The sequence below is a fragment of the Schistocerca nitens genome, chromosome 1 (genome assembly GCF_023898315.1).
Source record: "Schistocerca nitens isolate TAMUIC-IGC-003100 chromosome 1, iqSchNite1.1, whole genome shotgun sequence".
NCBI lineage: Eukaryota > Metazoa > Arthropoda > Insecta > Orthoptera > Acrididae > Schistocerca > Schistocerca nitens.
The window spans coordinates 240,311,316-240,324,515 of NC_064614.1; the positions used below are offsets into that span (position 1 = coordinate 240,311,316).

The following is a 13,200-nucleotide window of genomic DNA, read 5'->3' on the forward strand; positions in this document are numbered from 1 at the left end:
GGTCGACATGTGTACCTGATTGTTGTCGGTGTTAGATTGCTGTCGATTCTGATGAGAACAGCCCTGTCACTGAGCTGTTCACAGTAATTCACTCTCTGCCTTACCTTACTATTCATAACGAAATCTGCTGCCGTTACCCCATTTTCTGCTGCTGTTGATATTTCCATAGACTCATCTGACCAGAAATCCTTATTTTCGTTCCATTTCACTTCACTGACCCTAGCTATATTTGAACTAAGCCTTAGTATTTCCCTTTTCAGATTTTCTAGCCTCCCTATCACGTTCAAACTTTTGACATTCCACGCCTCGACACGTATAACGTTACCCTTTCGTTGGTTATTCAATCTTTTTGTCACGGCCAGCTCCCCCTTGGCAGTCCCCTCCAGGATAAAAATTGGCTTAAGCACGTATGCTCCTAAACCACTGGACCAATTTCAGTCACATTTTACTGTCTGGTAGTAATCAGTGTGGTTAGGAACCACCCACTTATCCAAGGCGTGGGAATATTGATGAAAGAGCAGTGTAGCCCATGACGCGAGAATACTCACACTTTAGTTATCCGGTATTTGAGAACGAGAGCACTAAGAGACTTGCAACGAACCTTACACACAATTTCACACTCTATGAAACTTTTCTCGCTGAAGACCCCCACAAAATGATGAAAGCAAGAAAGTGTTTCGCTTACTACATTTTCTTTGTTCGTGCAGTGAAGCTGCCACACGTAGCATGACGTTTTAATTTATTATTTCTTTGATATTAACTGTATTCGCGACAAATTTCGCAGACTATATTCACATATACCGTGAGTATACCAGAAAAATTACATCACGGTGCGATACTTAGTTTAGGAGATACGACGTCATAAATACTGAGATGCGTGAGAAACTAATGCATCGTGCACGACGTTTTAATTTAGTACTTCTTTACTACTAACTCTGTTAGCAACAAATTTCTCAAGCGGTATCCACATATGCCGCTGAATGTACCTATAGTCATATATCATTTTACTACTGATAGTTCAGGAGCTATGATGTCAAATTGTGAGATGCGAGAAAAAACTGCCACATCTTCATGACATTTTAATTAATTACTTCTTTTCTACTAACTCTATTCGCAACACATTTCACACACAGTATCTATATATGCTGCTGAATACCTGGAAGAATATATCATTTTATAAAACATAGTTCACAAGATATATCGTCATAAGCATTGAGCTGCGTGAAAATGAAACTGCACGGCGAAATTCACTACATGTACAGGTGAACTACGTGTATAAATGCGCGTGAAATATGTTAATTATGTGTGCAATATATTTGACATATCGGTATGCGAACAAAGCCACGGATAAGAAGCCCACCCTAAACCCATGGAACCGTTTTAATCAATTTGGGTTCACATATAAGTTACAACCTGGAAAGAAATACTGTAAGGGCAAAACCACCAAGTTCCTGCTGAGGTGAGAATAGTACAAAAAGGCAGAAGGGAGGATGAAGAGATGGACAAGAACAGGGAGAAGGAAGAGATAGGAACAGATAGGAGGAGAAGGGAATGGACAGATATAGGGGTGGGAAAAATGGACAGAGGGAGGGGAGAGAAAGTGATGGACAGAGTGGGGAGAGGAGGAGACAGACAGAGAGAGGGGAAAGGAGGAGATGGAGACAGAAGAGAAAGGGGAGGAGATGAACAGGGAGAGAGGGAGACAGAGCAAGTCGGAGGCGGAAGAGGAGATGGACAGAGTGGGAAGGAGCGAGCTGACAGATGATGAGGAGATGTAGAGAGAGAGGAGTAGTAGGAGATGCACAGGGAGTGGGGGAGAGACAGAAGAAATGGACAGAGAGAGGGGGCGATGGGGTGGACAGACAGAGGAGGTTTTTAAGGTGGACGGAGAAGGGATAGTTGGAGGTTATGGACAGTGACAAGAGATAGAGAAAGCAGGGAGGAGGATGTGGACAGAGAGAGGGGGAAGGAGGAGGTGAATAGAGAGAGGAGGAAGGATGAGGTAGACAGAGAGAGGTGGTAGGACAAACAGAGGGGGAGGGTGAGATGGACAGAGAGAGGGGGGAGGCTAAGAGAGAGAGCTAGGGAGGAGGAGATGGACAGAGACATTGGGGAGGAGAAGATAGACAGGGAAAGGACAGGCATAGACAGAGGGGGTTGATGGATGGAGAAGGTAGGAGGAGACTGGCAGAGGGGGAGGAGGAGATGCTCAGACAGAGGGGAGGAGGAGACAGAGATGAGGAGGAGACAGAGGGAGGGCGAGATGGACAGAGAGAAGGGGAAGGACAACAGAAATATTGGGTAGGAGGGGGAGGGGGAGGAGGTTATCGGTAGAGAGAAGGAGAGGAGGAGATGCTCAGAGAGACAGGGGAGGAGCACATGGACAGAGAGAGGGGAGGGGGAGATGGATTAGGAGAGGATTGGAGGAGACAGAGAGAGGGGGTTGAGGAGATGGACATAGAGAGATGGAAGGAGGAGATGTGTGGAATGTATGTGACATATATGTACAGAGGTGAAGGTGAAGGTCAAAAGCTGGTTGTAACTGAACAGTAGACCATGTAGATGGTGGGGACCAGCAAGTTTCAGCCCTACAACACACTACATTCTGTATCTTATCGACACCTAGAAGCTTTCAGTTTCAAACGCAGAAACTGTGTTTTAGGGTTCTTCATGAATATTTCTACACTAAAAGCTATATTACGTTTCTGGTTTGGAAGATTCTAGGTTGTAAATAATACATTAAAAGACAATAAGGACCAATGTTGCTTCGCATTCATAACATTCCTTCGGAATTACGAAAATCGTTGGTGAAAGCGGCAACCAAACGAATACTCATGTTAATCTACATCTACATGGTTGCTCTGCGATTCACACTTAAGTGCATGGCAGAGGGTTCATCGAAAAATTTTCATACTACTTCTCTACCATTCCACACTCGAGAGGCACGTGGGAAAAAGGAACACCTAAATCTTTCCGTTCGAGCTCTGATTTATCTTATTATGATGATCATTTCTCCCTACGTAAGTGGGTGTCAACAAAATATTTTCGCATTCGGAAGAAAAAGTTGGTGATTGAAATTTCGTAAATAGGTCTCGCCGCAAAGAAAACAGCCTTTGTTTCAGTGACTGCCACTCCGACTCGCGAATCATATGAGTGACACTCTCACCCCTATTGCGCGATAACACGAAACGAGGTGCCCTTCTTTGCACTTTTTCGATGTCCTCCGTCAATCCTACCTGGTAAGGATCCCACACCACGCAGAAATATTCCAGCAGAGGACGGACAAGTGTATGTAGGCTGTCTCTCTAGTGGGTTTGTCGCATCTTCTAAGTGTTATGCCAACAAAGCGCAGTCTTTGTTTCGCCTTCCCCACAATATTATCTACGTGGTCTTTCCAATTTAAGTTGAACGTAATTGTAATTCCTAGGTATTTAGTCGAATTGACAGCCCTTAGATTTGTGCGATTTATCGTATACCCAAAATTTATCGGATTTCTTTTAGTACCCAAGTGGATGACCTAGCACTTTTCTTTGCTTAGTGCCAATGCCACTTTTCGCACCATACAGAAATTCTCTCTAGATCATTTTGTAAGTTGAATTGATCGTCTGATGATTTTATTAGATGGTAAATTACAGCGTCATCTGCAAACAATCCAAGGGGGCTGCTCAGATTATCACCTAGATCATTTATGTAATTGATTTGTGGAATCTATGTGTCTGGAGACCTCCTGCCAGAATTTCGAGAAAAATGTAAACCGAACAATCCATGAATGGAAGATAACAACGAGAACTATTGCACAATCAATTTTGTGCATCCAGGTTACTGAAAAGAATAATATACAGAAGAACAGAAAAGTAAAAATAGGGTCTTTAAGATGACGATCAGTTTTGCCTCAAGAATGACAATCACCGACCAGACAGTTCTCACAGTGCGCTTGATAACGCAAGTAAGACTTAAGAAAAATCAAGATACACTCATAAGACTTGACGAACTGGAAAATGCGACCGAGAAGGTAAAATAGAGCAAGATGTTCGAAATTCTGAGGAAAAAGGGTTGTAAACTTGTACATTATGTACAAGAATGGAATGAAGTGTTCGGATTTCTAGCATTTCGCCACGATTGTTCAGTCAGTACATTGAAGGAATAATGCCCACAGTAAAAGGTTCAGGGATAGGATTAAAATCCAGTGAGGAATGATACGAATTAACAAGATTCGCTGATGATATTGTTATCTACAGTGAAACTGAAGAAGAATTACAGGATCAGTGAAACTGAAGAAGAATTACAGGATCTGTTGAATGGAATGAACTGTTTAATGAGCACACCCTATGGACTGAGTGTAAACCGAAGAAACACGAAACTAGTGAGGAGTAGCAGAAATGAGATTAGCAATATATTTAACATCAAAATTGGTCATCACGAAGCAGACAAACTGAAGAAGTTCAGCTACCTTGAAAGTAAAATTACACATACTGGCGAAAGGAGGAGGTCATAAACAGCAGACTAGCACAGGCAAAAAGAAGCCGCCTAGTATCAAAGACCGGCTCTAATTTGAGAAAGATACAGGGTTGGGGTTGTATGGGGAAGGAGACCAGACAGCGAGGTCATCGGTCTCATTGGATTAGGGAAGGAAAGGGAAGGATGTCGGCCGTGCCCTTTCAAAGGAACCTTCCCGGCATTTGCCTGGAGCGATTTAGGGAAATCACGGAAAACCTAAATCAGGATGGCCGGACGCGGGATTGAACCGTCGTCCTTCCGAATGCGAGTCCAGTGTCTAACCACTGCGCCACTTCGCTCGGTAGAAAGGTACAGGGTATAATGGATATAAGTGTAGATATTTCTGTTGGTGACTCAACAACATTACATCAGTATTTACGTCATTTGCAGACTAATAATTATCCCTATTAGAAGTTCTATATGTTTAGGGTGGTTAGCATCTCCAAGTATAAGCGGCAAGACCAAGCCATTAATGCTTCTATTCGCCTGGGTAACAGGTCAGGTGCTGAAGTGAAGTGTGCACACAAAACGGTTAGTCTATATTAACAGGTATAGTCCACTTATTGGTGAGTTACAGCTGTACAGAAAACATCAAGTCGTGAAGTTTGTGACGTGTTTGTGGGAAGACTGTTCAATGCACAGAAAAAACAACCAACACACTTACATGTGTACGTATTAAGGTACCACATATAAAAATATCTGCAATTATACACGTTATACTGTGTATTTCTGCTTATATTTTAATCACTGCATTGTATGGATGAGAATGATGGACTGTGGGAAAACAGGATGAAAGGTATGTGCTAAGGTCTGATCAGGGTAGATCCAGAAAATAAAGTCGATAGTTGCCAACCTCAAGGTGGAATGAGTATGATATCTTTGAGTAGGAGGATTTTTAATGGTTAAGAGAGCCAGGCGCGCGCAGGAAAAAACTCCATCGTCGCAGCTAGGTGCCCGGAGGAAGCAGACATGTGTTGACAGCTTTAAGGTAGGATTTGCGCTACACAGTTTTCGGGTTGTACGCTGAGCAAACTTTAGAACTTTAATGGGAGAAGCTATAAAATGATTTCAAAATGGTTTTTGTCAGATAATGTTCAGAGTTAGGATTTGTATGTCCAAGTTTTGACGCAGTAAGTGTTTAGTAAAATTTTTTGTAAGAGTAAATCGTGCTACAAAAATGTTGGAAATGGTAGTTTTTGTACATGACTTAAATTTTTAACAATATATATATATATATATATATATCGAGATGAACATTGTGTTGAAATCTAACAACCTGAATCATAATCCACATCCTTTGCTTGTAGTGAATATGAAAATGAGTAGTAAAGTAAAGTTACCCACCAAATGAAAGAACGTAAAGAAAATGAGGTTCTATGCAATATATATGTGCAGTTTGAAATCGATTTTGGTATAACTAAAGTTATCAGAGCAAAGTTATTTCAAATAACTAATTTTATGCCATTTCACAACTGGCATTATTCAAGTCAAGATATAATTTCATTAAGTAATCATCAGGGCCAAAAGTTAATTTTTCAGTACCATTTTAATGCCACTGCAAAAACGGCATTATTCTCTTAAATTTGATTGCTGAGTCAAATACATGTTCCATTACTGGCAAAATGGGGGTGTGCATGGAAAAAGTTCGCAGATGCAGTCAAATGCAGGTTTGTTGAATAATTATTTTGGAACAATTTTATCTATGATACTTTCACTAATTAAAAGGGAAACAATTTTGGTTAGATACTTTTACTTTTAAAGATAATTTTGGACATGATACTTTCAAGGACAATTACAGAACTATAGCATATGAGAAGTGGTGCTATAGAAGGATGTTTAAAATTAGATGGGCTGATAAGATAAGAAATGAAGACATTCTCCGGACAATCAGTAGAGATGAGCATGTTGAAAACATTGACAAGAAGAATAAAGTGGATGGTAAGGTATGTATCATTACAACAAAGAAAACTTGGATGATACTTCAGGGAGCTATAGAGAGTAAAAGCTGTAGGGGAAGACAGAGATTGCACTATATCCAACAAATAGTTGAGGACTCTGCTATTGCCCGCATCTCGTGGTCGTGCGGTAGCGTTCTCGCTTCCCACGCCCGGGTTCCCGGGTTCGATTCCCGGCGGGGTCAGGGATTTTCTCTGCCTCGTGATGGCTGGGTGTTGTGTGCTGTCCTTAGGTTAGTTAGGTTTAAGTAGTTCTAAGTTCTAGGGGACTTATGACCACAGCAGTTGAGTCCCATAGTGCTCAGAGCCATTTGAACCATTTGACTCTGCTATTCTGAGACGAGAGTTTGCTACGGGAGAGTAATTCGTGGTGGTCCTCATCAAACCAGTAAGAAGACTGATGACTCAGAAAACGCCTGTTCTATTACTGCAGCGGTCTGCAGTCTGAAGACTGGTATCATACGGCTATCCACGTTGGTCTGTCCTGTGAAAACCTCTTTATTTCTGGATGACTCTGCAGTTTACATCCGTTTCAGCCTGTTTAGTGTAGTTAAGCCTAATTCTCCCCTTACATTTTTGCTCCTCATACTTCACTCCATTATCCAACTGACGACTGCTTGATGCTTCACGATGTGTCCTACCAACCGATCCCTTCTTTTAGTCAGTTTGAAACATTAATTTCTTTTTCCCCATTTACATTGGGTACCTATTCATTAATTATCAGAGCTATCTGATCTTCAGCATTCTCATGTAGCATAACTTTTCAAAAACTTCTGCTCACTTCTTCTCTGAGCAGTTAATTATTCACTTTTCATTTCTGTACACGACTAAACTCCACAGAAATATCTACAGAAAAGACTTACTAGTACTGAAATTGATATTCGATGTTATTTCTCTTTCTGAGGATATTGATATTGATATTGATATTCAATGTTATTTCTCTTTCTGAGAATTGCTTTTGTTGCTATTGCCAGTCTTCATTTTGTATCCTCTCTGCTTTGGCTATCATCACTTATTTTTCTGCCGAAATAACATAACTCATCTACTACTTTTTCTGTCTCATTTGGTAATCTAATGCCCTCAGCATCAACAAACTGAATCGGTGAGCTGGAAAAAGACCGATGTCTCAGATAGTAAATTTTTCAGAAGACACAAGCAACTGTTTTGGTACGCAACGGGAGTTGCTGTGTAGAAATTGGCCCCAGGGCGAAACAATATACGTCACTACAACATATTTTAGCCATCGAGTGTGGTCAGCAATCCAGTGTTAGACGTGCTGAAGATAACCCTTTTTCGAACCTGACAGTGGTGAGGCAACTAGCGTTTTGTTTGCAGTAAAAGGATTGTGTTACACAAGTTCATAGTAATTATAGCCATAAAATAGTGTGTAATGAACACATAGGATTATTTATAACGTACCCAAAATACGAACACAATCAAAATATAGCAACGCTGATAATGGTGAGTATGATTCTTCTTTATCTTGTCCATCGTTCGCTGGCCTCTAGCAGATATCGTTATAAAATGCTTTCTGTTTGTCAGGTATGTGTTGTAGAATTTTCTTGACTTCGGCTAGTTTCTTCTTGTTTATTGGTACATGGTCCATCAAATGCTTGTTTATCTCATGAGATGATGATGACGATTTTGGTTTGTGGGGCGCTCAACGGCGTGGTTATCAGCGTCCGAACAAATTCCAAATCGTTTTACTATCCAGTCTCGCCATTTTCCCGAATGATGGTGAAACGGTAAGAACAACATAAATACCCAGTCCCCGGACGGAGAAAATCCCCGACCCGGCTGGGAATCGAACCCGGGACGCCGTAATTCCTCTGCAACAACGTGAATCAGTAGACCACGAACTGCGTGCGCTTGTTTATCTGGAGATGGCCCTTCTCTCGGTATCCAGCGAACGAACACTTCCGCTGATTTATGAAATGTAACCCTTTGTTACACCGAACATCGGTTATCGCCGGTAAACGAAATTAAAAAACGGTGGACGTGATCATTTTTCCAACACATGGATTGAATTTAATTCGACTATATTCCTTTACCCCTATTTTACTTTTATTGATATTCTTCTATAACTTCTTTTCGGTATACTATTCCTTTCGAGTGACCACCCAGGTATTTTTGCGGCCTTGAAAGAGTTACAATGTCATCAGCAAACTTCATTGTTTTTACTTCTTCTCCCTGAACTCAAATTCTCTTTCAAAATTTCTCCACGGTTTCCTTCACAGCTTGCTCAATATACGCATGGAATAGGATACAATACTTTCTAACTCCATGCTCAGTTGTTGCTTCCCTTTCGCGTCCTTTGACTGTTATGATTACAGTCTGATTTCTGTACAAGTTTAGATAACTTTTCGCTGGCTGTATTTTATCCGTCGTGCTTTCACAACATTGTCAATGGCTTTCTTTGAATCTGAAACGCTACGAGGGGTGTTCAATTAAAACATGCGGAATTTGTTGTGGGACATTCTGGAATATTCCCGCTTCAACCCCTACAGTTTCACGAATAGGTGGCGGCTTTATATACAGCCTGGAAAATGGCGTCTGCGAAGGAGGTGCGTTCCAAGCAGAGAGATCTCACAGAGTTTCTTTTGTTGGAAAACCAGACCTTCACAGATATTCACAGACGCTTTCAGGATGTCTACAGGGTGAACAAAAACACGGTAAGTTGTTGGCGAGGCGTCTGTCATCATCGCAACAAGGTCGCGCAAACCAGTCCGATCTCCTGCGAGCCGACCTGCCACCCACTGATGTGACTCCTCCAGTGTTGGAACTCTCATTTGAGGTTAACGATGAAGCGCAATCATACACCTCGCTGCACAACTGGACGTCTCTGTTGATAGTGTTGATACACACGTCCACCAGTCAGGGTATTCAAAGGTGTGTCCCTGCTGGGTTCCTCGCCGCCTAACAGAAGACCATGAAAACCAACGAAGGACCATTAGTGCGGAGTTGCTTGCACATTACAAGACTAATCGTGAAATTTTTTTTAATTTTTTGTCGAACGTCGTCACAGACAATGAAACAATGGTTCGCAACTTCGAAATGGGAACAAAAGGGCAGTCCATGGAATTTTTTGTCGAACGTCGTCACAGACAATGAAACAAGGGTTCACCACTTCGAACCGGGAACAAAAGGGCACTCCATGGAGCAGCGCCACACCACCTCTCCTCCGAAGAAAAAGTTCAAAGCCGCACCCTCAGCCGGTAAAGTCATGGCGAGGGTCGTCTGGGACTCTGAAGAGATTATTCGCTTTGATGTCTTCCATCCTGGTGCAGCGATCAACTCGGAAGTGTACTGTGCAACTCACCGGGAATCGAAGAAACGACTTCAGTGTGTTCGTCGCCACAAAAATGCAAACAAACTCCTCCTTTCCGTGACAACGCAAGTCCTCACACAGGTCTGCACACCCGAAAGCACCTCACAAAACTTCATTGGACTGTTCTTCCTCATCCAACCCCAAGCCCGGATCTCGCACCTTCCGGCTTCCATCTGCTGGCCCCATGAAGGATACACTGTGCGGAGAGCAGTACGTGGATGTTGGGGAGGTTGTTGATACAGCAAGACGTTGCCTCCGACGTCGTCCAGTAGAGTGGTACCATGCGAACTTGTAGGCCTCCCCAGTAAGATCGTCGCACTGAACGGAGACTACGTTGAAAAAATAGCGTTTTGTAGCAAAAAGAGTGGGGAATAACATAGTGTATGGAATCCTGAAAAAAAAGCAACCAGCTTTCTGAAATGAAAAGTATTGCATTACTTATTGTGCGCCCCTTGTATGAACGAAGTTCTGCTTTTCTTCATCCTATCCTCTAAGATAAGTCACAGGGTCAGTATTGCCACAAAAAAAGTGGTTCGAATGTCTCTAAGCAGTATGGGACTTAACATCGGAGGTCATCACCCTAGACTTAGAACTACACTACTGGCCATTAAAATTGCTACACCAAGAAGAAATGCAGATGATAAACAGGTATTCATTGCACAAATATATTATACTAGAACTAAAATGTGATTACATTTTCACGCGATTTGGGTGCATAGATCCTGAGAAATCAGTACCCAGAGCAATCACCTCTGGCCGTAATAACGGCCTTGATACGCCTGGGCATTGAGTCAAACTTGGATGGCGTGTACAGGTACAGCTGCCCAAGCAGCTTCGACACGATACCACAGTTCATCAAGAGTAGTGACTAGCGTATTGTGACGAGTCAGTTGCTCGGCCACCATTGACCAGACATTTTCAATTGGTGAGAGATATCTGGCGAATGAGCTGGCCAGGGCAGCAGTCGAACATTTTCTGTACAGGGCCTGCAACATGCGGTCGTGCATTATCCTGCTGAAATGTAGGGTTTCGCAGTGATCGAATGAAGGGTAGAGCCACGGGTCGTAACACATCTGAAATGTAACGTCCACTGTTCAAAGTGCCGTCAGTGCGAATAAGAAGTGACCGAGACGTGTAATCAATGGCACCCCATACCATCACGCCGGGTGATACGCCAGTATGGCGATGACGAATACACGCTTCCAATGTTCGTTCACCGTGATGTCGCTAAACACGGATGCGACCATCATGATGCCGTAAACAAAACCTAGATTCATCCGAAAAAATGACGTTTTGCCATTCGTGCACCCAGGTTCGTCGTTGAGTACACCAATGCAGGCGCTCCTGTCTGTGGTGCAGCGTCAAGGGTAACGGCAGCCATGGTCTCCGAGCTGATAGTCCATGCTGCTGCAAACGTCGTCGAACTGTTCGTGCAGATGGTTGTTGTCTTGCAAACGTCCCCATCTGTTGACTCACGGATCGAGACGTGGCTGCACGATCCGTTACAGCCATGCGGATAAGATGCCTGTCATCTCGACTTCTAGTGATACGAAGCCGTAGGGATCCAGCACGGCGTTCCGTGTTACCCTCCGGAACCCACCGATTCCATATTCTGCTAATTGTCATTGGCTCTCGACCAACGCGAGCACCAATGTCGCGATACGATAAACCGCAATCGCGTTAGGCTACAATCCGACCTTTATCAAAGACGGAAACGTGATGGTACGCATTTCTCCTCCTTACGCTAGGCATCACAACAACGTTTCACCAGGCAACGCCGGTCAACTGCTGTTTGTGTTTGAGAAATCGGTTGTAAACTTTCCTGATGTCAGCAAGTTGTGGGTGTCGTCACCGGCTCCAACCATGTGTGAATGCTCTGAAAAGCTAATCATTTGCATATCACATCATCTTCTTCCTGTCGGTTAAATTTCGCGTCTGTAGTACGTCATATTCGTGGTGTAGCAATTTTAATGGCCAGTAGTGTACTTAAACTTAACTAACCTGAGGACATCACACACATGCATGTCCGAGGCAGGATTGGAACCTGCGACCGTAGAAGCAGCGCGGTTCCGGACTGAAGCGCCTAGAACCGCTTGGCCACAGCGGCCGGCAGTATTGCCTCACGTGACCCTTCATTTCCCCAGAAGTCAAACTGATCTACCCCAAGGTCGGCTTCTACAAGTTTTTCCATTTTTCTATAATGCTCCGTGGGAGTATTTTACAATTATGACATATTAAACACATGGTTCGTCATTATTTACACTTGTCATGTTTGCAAACGAAATTATTAAGTTCTTCTTTGCGTCCGAATTGTTGCCCTGCACTCTATTTCTAGCACGCTGGACAGCACACAGAATGACACATTGCACTGCACGGCGGTACTGACCTCAGGGTCGAAGTAGGCCAAGCAAGGGTATATGATGCCATCATTGGGATCTTGATAGGCCAGTGCACGCAGTTTGATGTTGAAGCGGGAGTCAGGGCCGTAGTCGTAGCACCCGTTGCCTGCGAAGCGACCGAACAGCTCCGGGGTCGTGGGGGCGTACTCTCGGTACACGCACAGCGCCGCCTCCTGCTGCGACGACGGCCAACACAGCACCTGCCGAAGAGTTGAACGTCAACAACATAGTCTGGCTACTCGTACCAAGGTACCTGTCTAATGAAGAAAATGATTCACCGCTTTAATGACGAACTCGATCCACTAAGTCAGGGTCGTGCACCTAAATTTTTGAGCACCATTACGTTTTGCACTTGCATGTTACTCGACCACTGTTATTTGTTTAAAAGTATACGACTAAATTTTCTCATTTTGAGACTACTGGAGGGGCGATCTGTTTTACTTGTCAAAACATTCAACAACCTAGATCGCATAAATATTTATTTAAGACAACAGGCTTCGACAAACTTTGGTGTCAACCTTACATCTTGAAAATCTTTTTGTTGTGAAACACGCTCATTTTACGTTGGACTCCACCCCCCGTTGTCACCTGTGTAAAATCAGCACGTTATAAAAGGTTTGTCACAAGTAAAATACGGTACTTAAAAAGATAACATACCTTGTGGAAATGCACATGCCCATTTAAGATCCGTACCCAAAGACTGGAAAGTTGCACAGGTCACACCAATATTCAAGAAAGGTAATAGGAGTAATCCACTAAATTACACACCCATATCGTTAACGTCGATATGCAGCAGGATTTTGGGACATATATTGTGTTCGAACATTATGAATTACCTCGAAGAAAACCGTCTATTGACACACATTCAACATGGGTTTAGAAAACATCGTTCCTGTGAAACACAACTAGCTCTTTATTCACAGGAAGTGCTGAGTGCTATTGACAAGGGATTTCAGATCGATTCCGTATTCCTGGATTTCCGGAAGGCTTTTGACACTGTACCACACAAGCGGCTCGTAGT

General features: G+C 43.1%; 1 protein-coding gene across 2 annotated transcripts in view; it reads right to left on the reverse strand.

Moving 5' to 3' along the window:
- Positions 1-13,200, reverse strand: part of LOC126235224 (calcitonin gene-related peptide type 1 receptor-like) — a 302,741-nt gene that overhangs the window by 129,052 nt on the left and 160,489 nt on the right. Inside the window, exon 2 of one of the 2 annotated variants that reach the window (XM_049943956.1) lies at positions 12,167-12,379. The exons of the other annotated variant lie outside the window; for it this stretch is intronic. Coding sequence (XP_049799913.1) covers positions 12,167-12,379 — 213 coding nt within the window. The remainder of the gene's footprint in view (positions 1-12,166; positions 12,380-13,200) is intronic. 2 annotated transcript variants of the gene reach the window in all.